Consider the following 20,774-nt stretch of genomic DNA (forward strand, 5'->3'; position numbering starts at 1 on the left):
AAAAAAAAAAAAAAAAAGAGTGCGGGTACTTTATTGGCCCGACTGTGTGGCGCATTATGAAGCGTAAAATACGACAGCCGAGACCCCGGACTGTTGAACGACTGAAACTCTACATAAAACAAGAATGGGAAAGAATGAGATAGGCGCCAGCGCCCCCCGCGACCCCGAAAGGGAATAAGCGGTAGAAAATGGATGGATGGATGGATGGGAAAGAATTCCACTTTCAAAGCTTCAACAATTAGTTTCCTTAGTTCCCCAAACGTTTATTGAGTGTTGTTAAAAGAAAAGGTGATGTAACAGTGGTGAACATGCCCTTTCCCAATTATTTTGACACGTGTTACAGACATGAAATTCTAAGTTTATTATTTTTGGTACTTTAATTTAATTTGCAAACAAAAAATTAAGTTTATGAGTTTGAAAAGCAAATATCTTGTCTTTGTAGTGCATTCATTTGAATATGGGTTGAAAAGGATTTGCAAATCATTGTGTTCCGTGTCCCTCGGGAAGTCCTGTGGGGAGTGCTCAGAGAGTATGGGGTATCGGACTGTCTTATTATGGCAGTCCGATCCCTGTACGATCAGTGTCAGAGCTTGGTCCGCATTGCTGGCGGTAAGTCGGACACGTTTCCAGTGAGGGTTGGACTCCGCCAAGGTTGCCCTTTGTCACCGATTCTGTTCATAACTTTTATGGACAGAATTTCTAGGCGCAGTCAAGGCATTGAGGGGTTCCGGTTTGGTGGCCGCAGGATTAGGTCTCTGCTTTTTGCAGACGATGTGGTCCTGTTGGCTTCATCTGGCCGGGATCTTCAGCTCTCACTGGATCGGTTCGCAGCCGAGTGTGAAGCGGCCGGAATGAGAATCAGCACCTCCAAATCCGAGTCCATGGTTCTCTCCCGGAAAAGGGTGGAGTGCCATCTCCGGGTTGGGGAGGAGACCCTGCCCCAAGTGGAGGAGTTCAAGTACCTAGGAGTCTTGTTCACGAGTGGGGGAAGAGTGGATCGTGAGATCGACAGGCGGATCGGTGCGGCGTCTTCAGTAATGCGGACGTTGTACCGATCTGTTGTGGTGAAGAAGGAGCTGAGCCGGAAGGCAAAGCTCTCAATTTACCGGTCGATCTACGTTCCCATCCTCACCTATGGTCATGAGCGTTGGGTCATGACCGAAAGGATAAGATCACGGGTACAAGCGGCCGAAATGAGTTTCCTCCGCCGTGTGGCGGGGCTCTCCCTTAGAGATAGGGTGAGAAGCTCTGTCATCCGGGAGGAACTCAAAGTAAAGCCGCTGCTCCTTCACATCGAGAGGAGCCAGATGAGGTGGTTCGGGCATCTGGTCAGGATGCCACCCGAACGCCTCCCGAGGGAGGTGTTTAGGGCACGTCCAACCGGTAGGAGGCCACGGGGAAGACCCAGGACACGTTGGGAAGACTATGTCTCCCGGCTGGCCTGGGAACGCCTCGGGATCCCCCGGGAAGAGCTAGAAGAAGTGGCTGGGGAGAGGGAAGTCTGGGCTTCCCTGCTTAGGCTGCTGCCCCCGCGACCCGACCTCGGATAAGCGGAAGAAGATGGATGGATGGATGTGTTCCGTTTATATTTACATCTAACAATTTCCCAACTCATATATAAACTGGGTTTATATATATATATATATATATATATATATATATATATCTCTCTCTCTCGAGATCATACAATAATTATTGATATGTTTAGACTTATTTAGGCTTTCCGATAAATACAGTAATACAATTTCCAACTTAAATAGCAAGGGTGCTATTTATCAGTGGAGGAAGTGTCTGGTAGCCAGGTTGGATGAGCTAAGTAAAATAATTGCAGTGGAGTTGAAGGTAGCTGCAGTTTTGAGACAGGAGATGGCAGTAGTGTAGAAGCTTTTGAACACCATACAGTAGTTTGGGAGACTACTCATAAACCAGCACATTTTAGGTGTCTGCTTTAAAACCAACACATTTGAAGTGTCTGTTATTAAGTTGATGTATCAAGATATCACAGTTTCTCTTGTCATTCCATGCAGAGAATCCACAGCCAGACAAAACAGGCCAACCAAAACCGGTAGACGATATTGTTAAATGATTGGCTATCAATGTGTCCTTCGCATTGCTCACTGAATACTGTTACTCAGTGGCCTAGTGGGTAGAGTGTCAGCCCTGAGATTGGTAGGTCGTGAGTTCAAATCCCGGCTGAGTCATACCAAAGACTATAAAATGGGACCCATCACATTCCCTGCTTGGCACTCTGCATTAAGGGTTGGAATTGGGGGATAAATCACCATAAATGATTCCCGGGCGCGGCATCGCTGCTGCCCACTGCTCCCCTCACCTCCAAGGGGGTGATCAGGGTGATGGGTCAAATGCAGAGAATAATTTCGCCACACCTAGTGTGTGTGACAATCCTTGGTACTTTAACTTTAACTTAACTTTACCTGATTGGCTTTTACCTTGACCCTCCCATTTCTCAGTGACACTTCCTTTTTTCCAGTTTGCTGGGTTCCCAGAGCGCAAGTGACTTAATGAAACGAATCTTGCTTCATAATTTCTGGTTTCTTACAACCAAACCTATAAAAATGTGTGAAATGTTTTATCGAACACATTTCTTATTGATATCGATTGTGTGTCTATCACGATATATGTTGATGTTTTATCGGCCCAACCCAATTTCAGGGACATATTTCCTGGGTTTAGAAACAAATAAAATGACAATAAATGTTGTGAAAATAAAAAATAGCAATGCAATCATTTTAGTATTGACTGTATGTAGCTATTGTAGTTGGTATTGTTACAGTCGATGTCTGTGTAGATTCACCCATGGCATTTGTTTACATTCAGGAGCGCCAGCTTTCTGTTAGCAGTTAGCGCTTGTAGCTTCCTACAGTGTGCAGTGAAGCATGTTTTAGCTATTCTTTGCCCTGCAGGAATACTTGTGAGAAACTTACTTTGTCGCTATGGAAGAAAATTAGTGATTTAGACGGGGCTAAAACACCGCTGACTGCAGATGGATGTTAGCCGCTCGTTAGCTATGTTTTATAGTGCCTCTTGCAGGGAGGCACGCCAATTATTATAGCTTCAACACTATCGTTTGTTTTAAAGCTATAATACGTCCATTCTCCTTTTGTCTCCACATTGATTCTGCTTGTAAGTGCTGTGTGTGTGTGTGCATTGCCTAATGTGCCTCTGCTTGTTTATCAAGCTATGTCATGTGAAGACTGTGCTCAGTCACGTACAAAAAAAAAGTACTTGTAGTGTTCTTGTTATATATTTTGGTTTGTAAAATGTTACTTTAAGCAAGTTGCAAACAGCAGCTTTAAATAAAAAACTATTTGAGTTGAAAAACGTCTGCAATTTGTGTCACTTGTCATTAATGGTTAATGGAGGGTTCGGCAGCCAAAACCCGTTGAGAACCATTGGTCTATTAAGTTGTGATGCTATATCTTAACCTGTTCTTTGGTCTCCTCCAGGGACATCCTCTCCTCGATTTCTTTTGTCCTCTTCCTCTCCTCCTCCTCCTTCATCTTCTGCTCCATCATCTTGTCTACTTCTTCCTCCTCTGGACAAAATGGTGTAATTAACAATGACCATAGCGTAACAAAATGTGCATCCCATGTGAGGCTAAGAACCTTGTCTTTTGCGTTCCCTTTCCCTCATGATGTGCTTGTGGAGGGCGCGCGCCATCGCATTAGACAGCTTGGGTCTCTCCAGCAGGGCAGGCATGGTAACGGGCAGCGGGGGGGCCAGCTAAAAACAACATTCATACACATTTATTAACAATTGATTCACTTTTTATGTGGCTACACTTACATTAAACAATAGTTATGCTTGTGTAGTAACTAGTTTGCTACCTACAATGGTTTTGTCTTTATTTTGCACTAGTAAGGACAAAATGATTCAATGATCATGACATTTCCAGTAAAAAGCATCAGAGTAGTATCTATGTTAACATCACTGATTTCGCGAGTGCCGCGACCGCCCTTGTCACTGGCCGTAATGGCCTAAAAATTGGACCAGCATCGACGGCAAGAACAGGCCGTGACCGCCCTTGACTTTTTACTGATTAATGAACTAGGGATGTAATGGTAAACGGTGTAATGATAAACCGCTGTGAAATTCCCGCCGGTTAGTAAACAGTATAATGATAAACCACTGTAAAATAATCCCGAAGGTTAGTAATACCGTCTAATTTTTTAATTAACAAAAAAATGTCATTTATTAATGCATTTAGGCAACACTTCCTGAAAACAAAGTCAGTTTGACTTGATAATCATGGCGGATAAACTTCATGGACATTGCTCCGGAAATTTCTCCTCGGAGTAAACTGAACCAAGCGCTTGGTTTAACGTCATTTTCCCTCGCTTCCCGGCGTGCGTTTAAGAGTGCTCTGCTGTGTTTAGATGGAGACAGGTGTGGACAATATTGGAGACAGACACACTTGTCCACACACAAAGTATACAGCAAAGAAGAAATTTGATGTTGCTTTTATTTTCTCAATACAGCGTCCTGCTGTGATTGAGAGTTAATAAGGTGAGGAAACATGCAACCGGCGATGTGTCCTAAACATTGTAAAAACTTGTTTATAAAGTCTTTAGTTTGTTGACTAGGATGCTCACTCATCCTTTAACTGCAAACTGTATAAGTGTTCAAATATTAATACTAGCTATAATGTTTTGTGACTGTTATAAACTACACACATACTAACAGCATGTATGTAACATGTTGATAAAAGTGTTTGGATGTTTTTAGGCATTTTGTTGCTTGTATTCCGTCACATGACTTCTTCCCAAAAGTGAAAAGCAGTGGTGGTCAACCAAAGCCAAGCTTGCTGTTGTGCCGCAAGCAGTGTGTGAACTCTTGAGTACGCAAGGGGTTTAGATCTCCCTGCAAAAGCAGATACTAGCAAAACAATGTAACTATGCAATGGAAAAGATCCCTATACTTTATCAAGAAAAGATTTGTTGAGTGATGAGAGTATCCGACCATCTTCTGCTCCGTCATTCTACAAAACAAAAGAGATGAAAACTTGGAAAAGCATGGAGGTCTACAACTTCTTTGTGTGTGGCTGGGTCAAGGATATTGGTATCAAGACTCTACAGGATTTATACGTATCTTTGCGTCTTGCGCGGAAGCATCTATGTAAACAAACAGCAACTACAAGCACCCGACACCCGTGACTGCATACCATATTTTAAAAACTAACAATTACTGAATCATCACCATATTTCATGGTTCATCATCACCCGAGTGTTGTTGTGTACTCTCACATTTGTGTACAAAATAAACAAATGCTGAGACGTGGAAGTCCCTTTCCTGACAAAGTCACCCTGACTTTCTGGTTTCAGTTGTTAGAAGTTACAATACAAACAACATTAATAAAATAGTTCATTATGAAATACTAAACAAGTAAACTATATTAAAAATATATCAAAAAAGCTTTAACCTAATGGTCACTGAAAACTTCGACTCTTTTCCTTTGGAGTGAAGTGTGTGCTACATTGCTCGTCTTTTGTCAAATCTAGCATTCTTTAACCTTTTTTGACTTTTGCTCCAGGAACTCTGAAGAAACGTTTATCCTTTTTGCAATATGTTCACAACGCAAACACAGGGCATTTTTCTTACAAAAAATCTAAATGGCGCCTTGTACTCTTTTAGAACAGACATTGATGTCATTTAAATCCAAGCAATGGCGGAATAGAGCGACTCTGACAGGCTCTTGCATTTATGTACTAGTTAGAATATTTATATATTTTTTAAAGACATATGCAAGCTTGTTTTTCACAAGGACTGTGAATGACAGACAAAATTTTAAAAAAAAAGTGCAGTTCCCCTTTAAAACTAGAGACTGTGTTTCGTGTACACCGTGGGTGACTACATTTTTCGTACATTTTAGGTAGAAGATCTGACTTTCTACCTCTCTAACCACAAGGCCAGCTGCTCAGTGGCCTTGTGATTAGAGTGGCCCCCTGAAATCAGTAGGTCCTAAGTTCAAACCCCGGCTGAGTCATACCAAAGACTATAAAAAGGGGAACTATTACCTCTCTGCTTGGCACTCAGTATCAAGGGTTGGAATCGGGGGTTAAATCACCAAAATGATTCCCGGCCGCGGCCACCGCTGCTGCTCACTGCTTCCCTCAACTCCCAGGGGGTGAACAAGGGGATGGGTCAAATGCAAAGGACAAATTTCACCACACCTAGTGTGTGTGAGACAATCTTTGGTACTTTAACTTTTCACTACAAAACTTGCATAACATCTTTGATTGATACTTTTATTAATAGATTGCACAGTACAGTACATATTCCGTTCAATTGACCACTAAATGGTAACACCTGAATAAGTTTTTCAACTTGTTTAAGTCGGGGTCCACGTTAATCAATTCATGGTTTCTGTGTAGAAACATAACTGGTGTGATTCACCTGTCCTTCAAATGACAACCAAACTTTTATACAACAGTGTTGGCGTTAACACACTTTTTGTGTCTTTTCATGCATTTAAATCCGAAATGACGCAAAATTCCAGAAGTCCGCATCTCCTGGATGCGATTTTTTTTTTTTTTTGAAGATCGTCGCTTTCCGCCGATGTTTTGTAAACAGCCTAATAAAAAAGAACACCTTTATGACCGGGTGCACTAATTTTCAAAGATCCAGCCTCACCAGCCACCAAGAAACACCTTCCAATTTGGGTCCCTACAGTTCCGCTCTTTGGTCGGAAGAACTAGGCCGTTAATTTGTTAAAGATCTTTATTTATGTTTTCCACAAAGCCAATCGGACATCCACCATGTGTGTAAGTGAGTGGGCAAGTTAGGAGAGGGAGCGCTAGCATGTTCAGAAGTGAGCGCTAGCATGTTCACTTTGAACATGCTAGTGCTCCCTCGCCTAACTTGCCCACTCACTTACACACGTCACTCACCCAACAATACGCCATAGTTAAAAGGGTAACACAGCTTACGACCATCACCAAGCCAGATATGAAATGCGAGAGGCATTGAGTGCCACTGTATAAAATGACATTGAAACTAACTTGCAAAATTCTAAGTTTGTTGGCATTATTTGCCATGAAAGTGTAAATGTGGCGTTTTTTAAACGACTGATGATCAACATACAGGTGAGAACAATCAATTCAATTTGTCATATGTATGTATGTATGCCCTGGCTAACCTGACTCTCGCCAAATCCTTGTAGTTCGTTGAGCTCCACATAAAGATCTGTGATCGAGGGCATTGCCAACTCCTTCAAAATAGCAAAATGATTGCCGGGCGCAATTTCATAGATGAGACTAGGGCTGGGCGATATATCAATATACTCGATATATCGCGGGTTTGTCTCTGTGCGATATAGAAAATTACTATATTGTGATATTTGAGTATACGTTCTCACACAGTTGCTTTTAGCTACGGGCATTAGACTGCATATGTTTCCAACTCTCTTGTCTGTACTTCTCACAGAGACTTAAAACAAGAGCACATTCTTACATATGTCACGTGTTCAACGTCACACGCTCCCACGGAGCAGAGAGGTAGTGACATGGTAACGTTAGTTGTGATGCTAACTGTGCGGTGCGGGTGGTAATACGAAAGAGAGAAGGTGCGAATCTGGTAACAAATGGAGGAAGAAACAATTCCCAAGAAAAACAGCACGGGGTCCATTGTCTGGCGGTGGTTTGGCTTTAAGTGGGAATATTTTCAACATATATGCGGCAAAAGCGTCGCTACAAAAAGTAGCAGCACTGCTAATGTAGCATTGTTTGAAAAGTCACCCGCTAGAGAAAGAAGAGTGCTTGAAACTCTGCATGTTAACATCTTCGGCCGGTGCCACACTAACAAAATGCCAAAGCAACTACTTCCACATCATGCCAGTCACCCTCTGCATAGCGTTATCAGTAGCCAAAGGAGCCTGTTCAGTGCTAAGACTGCTTCATCCCAAGTGCAGGACTAATAGACTCAAAAACTCCTTTGTCCCACACGCCATTAGACTGTACAACTCCTCTCTGGGGCAGGGGGTGGGGGGTACTAGGATGACAGGGGATGCAAAACAATAACAGTGCAATACGTTTTCATAACATGGTCACTACTGCCTACTTTGTCTTGTTATATTCTTATTTTACTGTTATATTTTTATTCCCGTTGTTGCTTTTTATTTTTTATTCTTATTGTAATATTTCTCTATTTTGTTTCCATTTAAACCCCCATTATTTACTTTTTACTTTTATTTAAATTGATCTCAACTCTGTACACTGCTGCTGGAATTTTTATTTTCCTGAAGGAACTCTCCTGAAGGAATCAATAAAGTACTATCTATCTATCTATCTATCAACACTGTATGGAGGAGATAACATCCACAGGAACCTACCACATAAAGAAGATTTCCTATTATGCAGCTCATTTTTATTTGACACTTTTTGAAATATTTTGTGTGACATCATGCACAAAAGTACACTTTATTTGTTTTTTAACTATTGTGATGTTCTAAACAGAAAGTGCACTTTAATTTAGTTTTGTTTTGATATGTCTTCTTAGTGACATCATGCACTTTTTTCAAAATGTCTCTGACAAACTTGGACTTTCTGTTTTAGAAATGACATGAATGTTTGTGCCACTGCTTAATAACTTTAATAAATACAGTTTTGATTAATTGACTTGGTTGTGATTTCCCTCGCTGCATGAAAGTTTAAATGAGCAAGTATTAATGCAGTATGATCAAGAATGTTTTAATGTAGACACATAGAATCATCATACTCCTGTGATTATATGTATCAAGTTTTGATTCAAGGCTAAGGCAAAATATCGAGATATATATCGTGTATCGTGACATGACCTAAAAATATCGAGATATTAATAAAAGGCCATCATATCGCCATATATTCAAACAACAATGGCGGCCTGCAGCGAGAAGTTGTGTGCTGACATTGATTCTGCTATTGCAACTGTTCTGTCGAATATATCGAAAATTAATTATCTAAAAAGATAAAGAACTTTTTGCTCTTTCGTTATCCAATATGTTGGCTGTTCGGTTTTGGATTTTCCAGCGTCGCTCTCATCAGCATCACAGGTTGATTTCGATGTGAGTGGTTGAAGTAGCACCTCATCCAAGAAAAACGGACAAATGGTTTATCTAATCACATACAATGATTCTTTACAAGGTCCCCACCTTCTGAAATACATCTATTGAGAATTCCCAGATCCTTGTGTGGAGCTCAGCAAACTACAAGGATCTGGCGAGAGTCAGGTTATGCCCTGGCACACCGTTATCATAATTTCATGACCGAAGCAAAAAAAACTTTTTACACTTTGACTGAAATAAATACACCTACTGCTTATTATATACAAATAAAGAAAAAAAATACTGTCAGCTGTTAAGTTTAGATCCATGAAGGAAAGAAGAAAGTCAATGAATGTTTATAACTGAATACATTTACATACGCATAAAAATGTGTCTCTTTTGTATTATTTTTTTTATGAATTAACGTTTGACAACAGTATAAGGCATACATTTATCATTTGTTTTCAAAAAGGTTACAAAAAAATATGACCCCAAAAATGTACTGTGGTACCCCATTTTGAACATTCCTAGCGCCAACACTGTACAAAACATGCAAGTAGGGGCTCCCTGCTTCATCTCTACTTCACTGGGGGTCCATTAAGACACCTGTCACACACAGTAGTTACATTTTTATTAGAGCTGTCCGATGTTATCGGTCTGCCGATGTTATCGGCCGATAAATGCTTTAAGATGTAATATCGGAAATTATCACTGTTTTAAAAGGTAAAATTTATGACTTTTTTAAACACCCCTGTACGGAGTGCAGAAGTGGAGCGCGCCAATAACCCTTAAAGTCACTGCCTTTCCGTGCCGGGCCAATCACATATGTACGGCTTTTCAAGCACGCACGCATGAACGTGAATGCAAAGCATACTTGGTTAACAGCCATACGGGAGGTCACACTTAGGATGGCCGTATAAACAACTTTAACACTATTACAAATATGCGCCACACTGTGAACCCACACCAAAAAAAGAATGACAAAACACATTTCCGGAGAACATCTGCACCATAACACAACATAAAAACAACAGAACAAATACCCAGAAACCCTTGCAGCACTAATTTTTCTGGGGTGCCACAATATACACACCCCGCTATCGCCCCCACATCAATCTCTTCATGCTCTCTCAGCTCATGTCCCAAATTCCAAGCTGCTATTTTTGAGGCATGTAAAAAAAAATGCACTTCAATAATAAATATGGCAGCGCCATGTTGGCATTTTTTCCCATAACTTATTTTTTATTTTATTTTGAAAACCCTTGTTATATTAACGCATCCAGCGGGGCATCACAACACAATTAGGCATAATAATGGGTTAAATCCACGACTGTAAATATCGGTATCGGTAATTAAGAGTTGGACAATATCGGAATGTCGGCAAAAAAGCTATTATCGGACATGGATGGATAACTTACAGTTATCCATCCATCCATTTTCTACCACTTATTCCCTTTCAGGGTCACGGGGGGCGCTGGCGCCTATCTCAGCTACAATCGGGCGGAAGGCGGGGTACACCCTGGACAAGTCGCCACCTCATCGCAGGGCCAACACAGATAGACAGACAACATTCACACTCACACACTAGGGCCCATTTAGTGTTGCCAATCAACCTATCCCCAGGTGCATGTCTTTGGAGGTGGGAGGAAGCCGGAGTACCCGGAGGGAACCCACGCATTCACGGGGAGAACATGCAAACTCCACACAGAAAGATCCTCAGCCTGGAATTGAACCCAGGACTGCAGGACCTTCGTATTGTGAGGCAGACGCACTAACCCCTCTGCCACCGTGAAGCCCTACTTATAGTTACTTAAATATTATTTGCAACAAACAATTTGAATAAAATACAAGCGGACATGGTACAGTTTTTGTAAAAAAAAAAAGTTTAATAATTGTAGTAAAACATTTGTAAAGTTACCATGTTATACTATCGCAAACGAGTCTAATAAGTTGACACCACCTACTGACTGGACTCAATGTTTACCCAATAAGTGAGAACGCACCCGTTACTAGTGGCAGCCTTCGTGTTGAGCTCCATGCAGATTAAAAAGCACTCATCGGTTGGGGGCCTTGCACTTATTTGACAAAAACTGGATAAATGCATGAAAAGAACACAATTGACAACAAGAGGCCTATACAGATGAGCTAGCTCGTAGGCTAGCATCATGGTTCTGTTACATTTCCGAAGCAACGGCAACAACAGAACATTTATTTTAATTGGATTAAAAATTGACGCAGCTTTACATTAATTAAGACACGACTTATATAAATTTCCAGAAATGTAGAAAAACTGCTACCTTGCTTGACCCATCAAGCTAGCAAAGCTAATGCAAGTCGGAAAACAAAAGGTGTACAGAAAGTCCAAAATGCTTACTTTTGATGACGTATGTGTCCTTTGGAGTTAAGTTAATCCTCTTACTGTTTGGTTTCAGATAGTTCTTATTTGGCTGTTAAACCAGGATAACACATCTCCGTCACATGCAGAGACCGGCGATGTTTCTTATTCCGGTAATGCTGGGTTGTAACCACGTGACCGAGGCATTTCCGGTTTTTGCTGCCGGCGGTCAAACGTTTTCCTCCATCCATCCATTTCTACCACTTATTCCCTTTTGGGGTGGCGGGGGGCGCTGGTGCCTATGTCAGCTACAATCGGGCGGAAGGCGGTGTACACCCTGGACATCACAGGGCCAACACAGATAGACAACATTCACACACTATGGCCAATTTAGTGTTGCCAATCAACCTATCCCCAGGCAGAGGTGGGTAGAGTAGCCAGATATTGTACTCAAGTAAGAGTACAGTTACTTTAGAGATTATTACTCAAGTAAAAGTAAGGAGTAGTCACCAAAATATTTACTTGAGTAAAAGTAAAAAGTTTGTTGTGAAAAAACTATTCAAGTACTGAGTAACTGATGATTAACCTGTTTGTTTAATGATTACGGCAACAAATAATGGACAAAAACATAAAAATAGCAACGAGCAAATTCAGAGCCAGGAATATCTATTAAGCAACTAAAACAATAATATATATTAAATAATAGTACATTAAAATAAAAAAAAATTAAGGCATATTGAGCCACAATAATTTAACAGCACCATAGGCTCAGTAGGCATTGATTGATTGATTGATTGATTGATTGATTGATTGAAACTTGTATTAGTAGATTGCACAGTACAGTACATATTCCGTACAATTGACCACCAAATGGTAACACCCCAATAAGTTTTTCAACGTTAATCAATTACTTAATAAATGACCAAGTCGAGGTGATCTACCTCATATATACATATACACACACACACATATCATATATACATACATATATACATACATACATATATACATACATATATATATATATATATATATATATATATATATACATACATATATATATATATATATATATATACATACATATATATATATATATATATATATACATACATATATATATATATATATATATATATATATATATATATATATATATATATATATATATATATATATATATATATGTCCAAGGACATGCACCTGGGGACAGGTTGATTGGCAACACTAAATTGGCCCTAGTGTGTGAATGTGAGTGTGAATGTTGTCTGTCTCTCTGTGTTGGCCCTGCGATGAGATGGCGACTTGTCCAGGGTGTACCCTGCCTTCCACCCGATTGAAGCTGAGATAGGCGCCAGCACCCACCGCGACCCCAAAAGGGAATAAGCGGTAGGAAATGGATGGATATATAATATATATATATATATACACATATACACATACACACACACACATACACGTACACATACACATACACATACACATACACATACATACATTTATATATTTTTTTCAAAAATTTATTTCAAAAATCCTCGAAAAAATTGTTGCGGAGTAGTTAAATGAACACTTAGCGTCTAACAATCTATGTGAAACCTTTCAATCCGGTTTCAGGGCAAATCACTCTACAGAGACAGCCCTCAAAAATTACTAATGATCTATTGCTAACGATGGATTCTATGTTGCTGCTCCTCGATCTTAGCGCTGCTTTCGATACCGTCGATCATATTTTATTAGAACATATCAAAACACGAATTGGTATGTCAGACTTAGCCCTGTCTTGGTTTAACTCTTATCTTACTGATAGGATGAAGTGCGTCTCCCATAACAATGTGACCTCAGACTACGTTAAGGTAACGTGTGGAGTTCCCCAGGGTTCGGTTCTTGCCCCTGCACTCTTCAGCATCTACATGCTGCCGCTAGGTGACATCATACGCAAATACGGTGTTAGCTTTCACTGTTATGCTGATGACACCCAACTCTACATGCCCCTAAAGCTGACCAACACGCCGGATTGTAGTCAGCTGGAGGCGTGTCTTAATGAAATTAAACAATGGATGTCCGCTAACTTTTTGCAACTCAACGACAAAAAAAAGGAAATGCTGATTATCGGTCCTGCTAGACACCGACCTATATTTAATAATACAACTCTAACATTTGACAACCAAACAATTAAACAAGGCGACACGGTAAAGAATCTGGGTATTATCTTCGACCCAACTCTCTCCTTTGAGTCACAAATTAAAAGCGTTACTAAAACGGCCTTCTTTCATCTCCGTAATATCGCTAAAATTCGCTCCATTTTGTCCACTAAAGACGCCGAGATCATTATCCATGCGTTTGTTACGTCTCGTCTCGACTACGGTAACCTATTATTTTCGGGTCTCCCCATGTCTAGCATTAAAAGATTACAGTTAGTACAAAATGCGGCTGCTAGACTTTTGACAAGAACAAGAAAGTTTGATCACATTACGCCTGTACTGGCTCACCTGCACTGGCTTCCTGTGCACTTAAAATGTGACTTTAAGGTTTTACTACTTACGTATAAAATACTACACGGCCCGAAAGGGAATAATCGGTAAAAATGGATGGATGGATGGATGGGTCTAGCTCCATCCTATCTTGCCGATTGTGTTGTACCATATGTCCCGGCAAGAAATCTGCGTTCAAAGGACTCCGGCTTATTGTGATTCCCAAAGCCCAAAAAAAGTCTGCGGGCTATAGAGCGTTTTCATTTCGGGCTCCAGTACTCTGGAATGCCCTCCCGGTAACAGTTCGAGATGCCACCTCAGTAGAAGCATTTAAGTCTCACCTTAAAACTCATTTGTATACTCTAACCTTTAAATAGACTCCCTTTTTAGACCAGTTGATCTGCCGTTTGTTTTCTTTTTGTCCTATGACCCACTCTCCCTTGTGGAGGGTGTCCGGTCCGATCTGATGGCCATGTACTGCTTGCCTGTGTATCGGCTGGGTACATCTCTGCGCTGCTGATCCACCTCCGCTTGGGATGGTTTCCTGCTGGCTCCGCTGTGAACGGGACTCTCGCTGCTGTGTTGGGTAGTGTTGGATCCGCTTTGGACTGGACTCTCGCGACTGTGTTGGATCCAATATGGATTTAACTTTCACAGTATCATGTTAGACCCGCTCGACATCCATTGCTTTCATCCTCTCCAAGGTTCTCATAGTCATCATTGTCACCGACGTCCGACTGGGTGTGAGTTTTCCTTGCCCTTATGTGGGCCTACCGAGGATGTGGTAGTGGTTTGTGTTGTGGTTTGTGCAGCCCTTTGAGACACTAGTGATTTAGGGCTATATAAGTAAACATTGATTGATTGATTGATATATACAGTAATTTATATTTATTTATTTTGCCGTTTTTGTTCACATGTTAAAGGTGTTTTAATGAATATACATGCATGTTTAACATAGATTCCTATCTTTCATGAAGACAATATAAGTTGGTGTATTACCTGATTCTGATGACTTGCATTGATTGGAATTAGACAGTAGTGATGATAACGTCCACGCTTTCAAATGGATAAAAAAAGTTCCTCCTTTCTGTCTAATACCACACGAAAGTCGTTGGTTTTTGGCATCTTATTTGTCCAGCTTCCATGTTCGTTTTATACACTTTACAAGAAATACATTGGCGGCAAACTCCGTAGCTTGCTCGCTTGTTTGCGATGGCTTTCGGAGACTCTCATTTTGTTAGCGCAGGCGCGCTGGAGCGTCGCTTTTATTGTGAAGACAGGAACTGTGCGATCAGTCATTAGGCTTTTGACGGGAAGTACAGTTGAAACAAAAAGTGTCTTTTTTCCTTTACACTTTTGATTGATTGATTGAAATTTGTATTAGTAGTACAGTACATATTGCGTACAACACCCCAATAAGTTTTTCCAACTTGTTTATGTCGGGTTTTACGTGTGACGGTCATGTGACCGCCTGGCTCTGTTTGATTGGTCCAACGTCACCAATGACTGCATGTGATTGGTGAAACGCAGGCATGCGTAGATCCTACTTTGAAAAACCAAAACAAACATTAATAGATCGATTAAAAAAAAGTAGCGAGTAGATAAATGGAGCGGAGTAAAAATAGCGTTTCTTTTCTATAAAAGTATGTTGCATAAAAACTACTCTTAGAAGTACAATTTATCCCAAGTTACTCAAGTAGATGTAACGGAGTAAATGTAGCGCGTTACTACCCACCTCTGTCCCCAGGTGCATGTCTTTGGAAGTGGGAGGAAGCCGGAGTTACCAGAGGGAACCCACGCATTCACGGGGAGAAAATGCAAACTCCACACAGAAATATCCCGAGCCTGGTAATGGACCCAGGACTGCAGGACCTTCGTATTGTGAAGCAGACGCACTAACTTTGTTTATATCCTATGCGGAAATATACTATTTTAAAAGGTTTAAAACGCAAGATATCACCAAAAAAATTGCACAATTTTTCACTCAAATTCACACACGAGGGCCAATTTAGTGTTGCCAATCAACTGGAAAATTTAAAGTTTTCAAAAACTGAACCATGACCATCAAAATTGCAACAAATCAAAGCTTGACATATTTGCCTTTGAATCTCTTGTGTTTATATCACATATTTGCTTATGTTTGAAGCTGAGCTGCTGAAATGGATCAAATTTTACACAACATTTTACATTTTTGAGTCTCACCTGTATTGATGACAGGTTGATGTTTTAAGCAGCTTACAAAACTTAGTGGGGACAGAGAGTATTAAAACCCCTTTAAATGTTTCACTCCTTGTTTCAGTGCAGCCATTTTCTAAAATAAAAAATGTTAATTTTGTATTTCATTAATGTATGGGGCGGCATAGCTCGATTGGTAGAGTGGCCGTGCCAGCAACTTGAGGGTTGCAGGTTCGATTCCCGCTCCCGCCATTCTACTCACTGCCGTTGTGTCCTTGGGCAAGGTACTTTACCCACCTGCTCCCAGTGCCACCCACACTGGTTTAAATGTAACTTAGATATTGGGTTTCACTATGTAAAGCACTGAGTCACTAGAGAAAAGCGCTATATAAATATAATTCACATTCACATGTACACTCAGCAGCCCATCTTGACCGGAAAAAAACAAAAAAGGTTTAGAATTGTTTGCAAATGTATTAAAAAAAAACATAAACTGAAATATCACACGGTCACATAAGTGTTCATACCTTCTGCTCAATATTGAGTATTTGTACCTTTTGATCTATTATAGCAATGAGTCTTCTTGGGAATGATGCAACACGTTTTTCATACCTGGATTTGTGGATCCTCTCCAGTTCTGTCAAGCTGGATGGTGAATGCTGGTGAACAGCCATTTTCAGGTCTCTCCTGGGATGCTCAATTGGGTTTTGGTCAGGGCTCTGGTTGGGCCAGTCAAGAATGGTCACAGAGTTGGTCCAAAGCCACTCCTTTGTTATCTTAGCTTTGTGTCATTGTTGGAAGGTGAACCTTTGGCCAGGTCTGAGGTCCTGAGCACTCAGAGATTTTGTACCAAGATATCTCTGTACTTCTCCGAACCCATAGTTCCCTTGATTGGAACCAGTTGTCCTGTACCTGTAGCTGAAAAACACCCCCATACATGATGCTGCCACCACGTTTCACTGTATTGGGCAGGTAATGAGCTGTTTTTCTACACACGTACCGCTTAAAATGAATGCTGAAAAGTTCAATTTTGGTCTCACCAGACCAATCATCTTTTTTTCTCAGTCTGAGTGTTTCATGTTTTTTGGCAAACTCTACGCAAACTATGTCTTGGAGATACTGTTGCTGTACATGACGAATAATAACAAAGAAAGTTAGTCTTAAAAATAATTGTATATTACTTTAAAAGCCTTAAAATATGTATTTTATTGGCAATAAATAAAACCAATGATATCAAATACTAATTAGATAATAAATAAATTACATTTAAAATGCCACATTATACCTAATTACATAAAGTGTATCATGTATATACAATGTCATTTCTAAGAACTGGTAACATTAAAAATATAAAGGAACGTGTGAAAAATAAAAGTTGTGAAATATACATACATTTTTGTAATACCAGCGGCAGTAGTTTGTAATAAAAGCCTTTGTAAAAAGCCAATGGAAGACAAAAAACTTTTCATCACATTTCATTTATCGTGTAAGCTCATGAGTGGAGAAAGCGCCAATAATGCAGCTCTATACAGAATATTATTTAAAAAAAATAAAAACTAAATAAAAGGAAAACAGCAAAAAACAGAAAAAAAGGCTGTACTTTGAACAAAAAAAAAAAAATTTGCACTCCGCTTTACAACATTGTAAATTAAAAATAAACAACCACTGACAAAACTATAGAAAAGCTCCACCACTATATCATTGTTTTAATACGGCAATTAATGCAGTTTTTTTTTAATGGATTCAAATCAATATAGTGCACGTATTCTATATATATAAACTCTGGATTATTTAAACTTTTGAATGATAGTATTGTATTTCGAATTATTACCCTTAAAATCTGGCCATCAAATTATAGCAGAGAAAGGTGGAAGGCGAAGTGAACTCTAATGCTGCTGAGCTAAGGTTAAATATTTAAATGAATGTAAGTTTGAGTGGGTTGTTTGGGGCGGGGCTTAGGAGCTTGAACAGGATCACATTTCCCTTTGGCTATTGCTGCCGTACACACTTTCGTCACTGTAGGCGATGTAGAGGAAGAAGTCCTCTTCGTGATGCTCCTGCAAAAGAATGTCAGAAATATTGAGTCACGTCATGACAATGTTAAGGAAACTCCACAACTTTCAAGGTACCTGGTATAAGAGCCCCATGGTGGCTGAGGTGGGTGGAATGACGTTGTTTACGAAGAAGAAGAGTGCGTCCTCAGCTCGCAAGTGGATTCGTTTCCGGATGAGGAAATAAAACTGTCCCACTGTAAATAGATTTTTTTTTCTTTTTAACCAACAATTACATATGTACTACAACATCCAAGTAATGAAAAACAAAATAAAATATATTATATAATAATACATAGTGGACTACATTTTAAACAAAAAAAGTCATATTTCAACAATATTAATTTATTATAATTTAAAAAGTTAATAATATTAAATATAATGAAAGTAATTATTTTGTGTAAAAAATTTAACTGTTAATTTATTCAACTGCTTGTATTGTATAAATGCCTGTATTTGTAGAAGTTAATTTTACATATTTAGTTTTTTAGACACCATTATACATATAGACATACTGTACATACATACATACATACATACATACATATACATATACATATATATACATATATATATATATATATATATATATATATATATATATATATATATATATATATATACATATATACTGGGGCTGGGCGATATTGCCTTTTTTTAATATCGCAATATTTTTAGGCCATATCGCAATATACGATATATTATACAATATTTTGCCTTGGCCTTGAATGAACACTTGATGCATATAATAACAGCAGTATGATGATTATATGTGTATACATTAAAACATTCTTCTTCATACTGCATTCATATATACTACTTTTAAACTTTCATGCAGAGAGGGAAATCACAACTAAGTCAATTGAAAAAAAGGATAATTATTAAAGTTATTAAGCAATGGCACAAACATTCAAGTCATTTCCAAAACATAAAGTGCAAGATTGTCAGAGACATTTTAAGTGTCAAATAAAAATGAGCTGCATGATAGGAAATCAAATAGTATTCGTCCTTCACTATGTGGTATGTTACTACGGTTATGAAATTCTCTTAATTCTCTAGCAAGTGACTTTTCAAATGATGCTACATTTTAGCAGTAATGCTACTTTTTATAGCAACGCTTTCGCCCCCCACTTGACAAATTACAGTTGTCTGTTCAACATTTTTCCACTTGAAGCCAAACCACCGCCAGACGATGGACACCCTGCTGTTTTTATTGGGACTGAAGTCTTCTTTCATTTGTTACCAGATCCGCACCTTCTTTCTCGTACGGCTACGTTAGCAGCTAACATTAGCCACGCTGGTACCTCTCTGCTGGGCGAGGGCGTGTATGTGACCCGTATGACGTGACAGTTGTGACGTATGTAAGAATGTGCGCCTGCTTGTCTGTGAGGAGAGACAGGAAAGAGTGAGAAGAGCCTGAATGCCCGCAGCTAAAAGCTACTACGTGAGAACGTATACTCAAATATTACGATAGTCATTTTCTATATCGCACAGAGACAAACCCGCGATATATCGTAAACATCGCCCAGCCCTAATATATACATACATATAAATACATACATATACATATATATATAAACATAAATATAAACACATTATATATATATATATATATATAATGTGTTTATATATATGTATATGTATGTATTTATATATATTTATATATATATATATATATATATATATATATATATATATATACTCATATACATATATACACTTACACACACATTACATACATCATACATACATACATTTTCTACCGCTTATTCCTTTTGGGGTCGCTGGTGCCTATCTCAGCTACAATCGGTCAGAAGGCGGGCTACACCTTGGACAAGTCGCCACCTCATCACAGGGCCAACACAGATAGACAGACAACATTCACACTCACATTCACACACTAGGGCCAATTTAGTGTTGCCAATAAACCTATCCCCAATCAACTAGGTATGTATTGAGTTACATGTAAATGATGCTACTATGTACATTCATAATATGGTTTCTCTCATTTCAGAAAGAAAGAAGCCAGCATTAGCGACTTGGTAGAAAGGAAGGTGTGCACACCAAAGCAAGCGGCTGCATTGACTGATACTATCCTGAATATGTTGGTAACTGACATGAGGCTAATATCAATGGTGGAAGATGAAGGTTTTAGACAAATAATTCACATCCTCAACCCTGGTTACACTCTTCCCTCTAGTACCCATTTTACCAAACTGATGGAGAGGAGGTACAAGCAGACATTCCAAGCAGTGTAGACTGACATAAAAGCCACCCAGAGAAAATTGCTCTCACTACTGATGTGTGGACAAGTGCAGCCTACCTTGGCAATACATGCCATTACATTGGAGAAGAATGGAACATGAAGTCAATCTGCCTCAGACCACACCACTAGAGGAGACATTCAGCATCCAACATTGCAGAGTGGTTAGAATAAGTAGTAGCCAAGTTTGAAATTCCCCTATGCAAAATTATTGCTATTGTGCATGACATTGGTGCACTTAAAAAAACAACAACAACATTTTTGTAACATTTGCCTTATTTTATTTGGCAAGTTGAACATGGTGCCAGTATGCGTTTTTCCGCCCCAATAAAATACTGGAAAGAATAGAAATGTAGTTTGTCTCTTTTATCCGATTATTAATTAATTCCCATATGAGTTGGGAAATTGTGTTGGATGTAAATATAAACGGAATACAATGATT

The 20,774-nt window shown here is 39.4% G+C and overlaps 2 protein-coding genes and 1 long non-coding RNA gene across 7 annotated transcripts in view; 1 reads left to right on the forward strand and 2 right to left on the reverse strand.

Annotated features, from left to right (window-relative positions):
- Positions 1-15,052, reverse strand: part of gps2 (G protein pathway suppressor 2) — a 44,969-nt gene extending 29,917 nt beyond the window's left edge. For 2 of the 5 annotated variants that reach the window (XM_061913871.1, XM_061913870.1), the window contains exons 1-3: positions 11,412-11,575; positions 3,627-3,744; positions 3,447-3,556 (exon numbers count right to left, since the gene is read on the reverse strand). In XM_061913871.1, coding sequence (XP_061769855.1) covers positions 3,447-3,556; positions 3,627-3,720 — 204 coding nt within the window. In that variant the 5' untranslated portion in view covers positions 3,721-3,744; positions 11,412-11,575. Of the gene's footprint in view, positions 1-3,446; positions 3,557-3,626; positions 3,745-11,411; positions 11,580-14,842 lie in introns of those variants that run through there. The other 3 variants (XM_061913869.1, XM_061913868.1, XM_061913874.1) reach the window with 3 other exon arrangements.
- Positions 15,053-17,477: 2,425 nt separating this feature from the next.
- Positions 17,478-20,774, reverse strand: part of LOC133560867 (gamma-aminobutyric acid receptor-associated protein) — a 9,045-nt gene continuing 5,748 nt past the window's right edge. The window contains exons 3-4 of the mRNA XM_061913878.1: positions 18,148-18,266; positions 17,478-18,075 (exon numbers count right to left, since the gene is read on the reverse strand). Of these exons, the coding sequence (XP_061769862.1) occupies positions 17,992-18,075; positions 18,148-18,266 (203 nt within the window). The 3' untranslated portion in view covers positions 17,478-17,991. The remainder of the gene's footprint in view (positions 18,076-18,147; positions 18,267-20,774) is intronic.
- LOC133560868 (uncharacterized) lies at positions 19,801-20,653 on the forward strand. The gene is made up of 2 exons (XR_009808536.1): positions 19,801-20,177; positions 20,270-20,653. It is a non-coding gene; the product is annotated as an uncharacterized LOC133560868 (long non-coding RNA).

Source organism: Nerophis ophidion, linkage group LG10 (assembly GCF_033978795.1).
Source record: "Nerophis ophidion isolate RoL-2023_Sa linkage group LG10, RoL_Noph_v1.0, whole genome shotgun sequence".
Taxonomy (NCBI): Eukaryota; Metazoa; Chordata; class Actinopteri; order Syngnathiformes; family Syngnathidae; genus Nerophis; species Nerophis ophidion.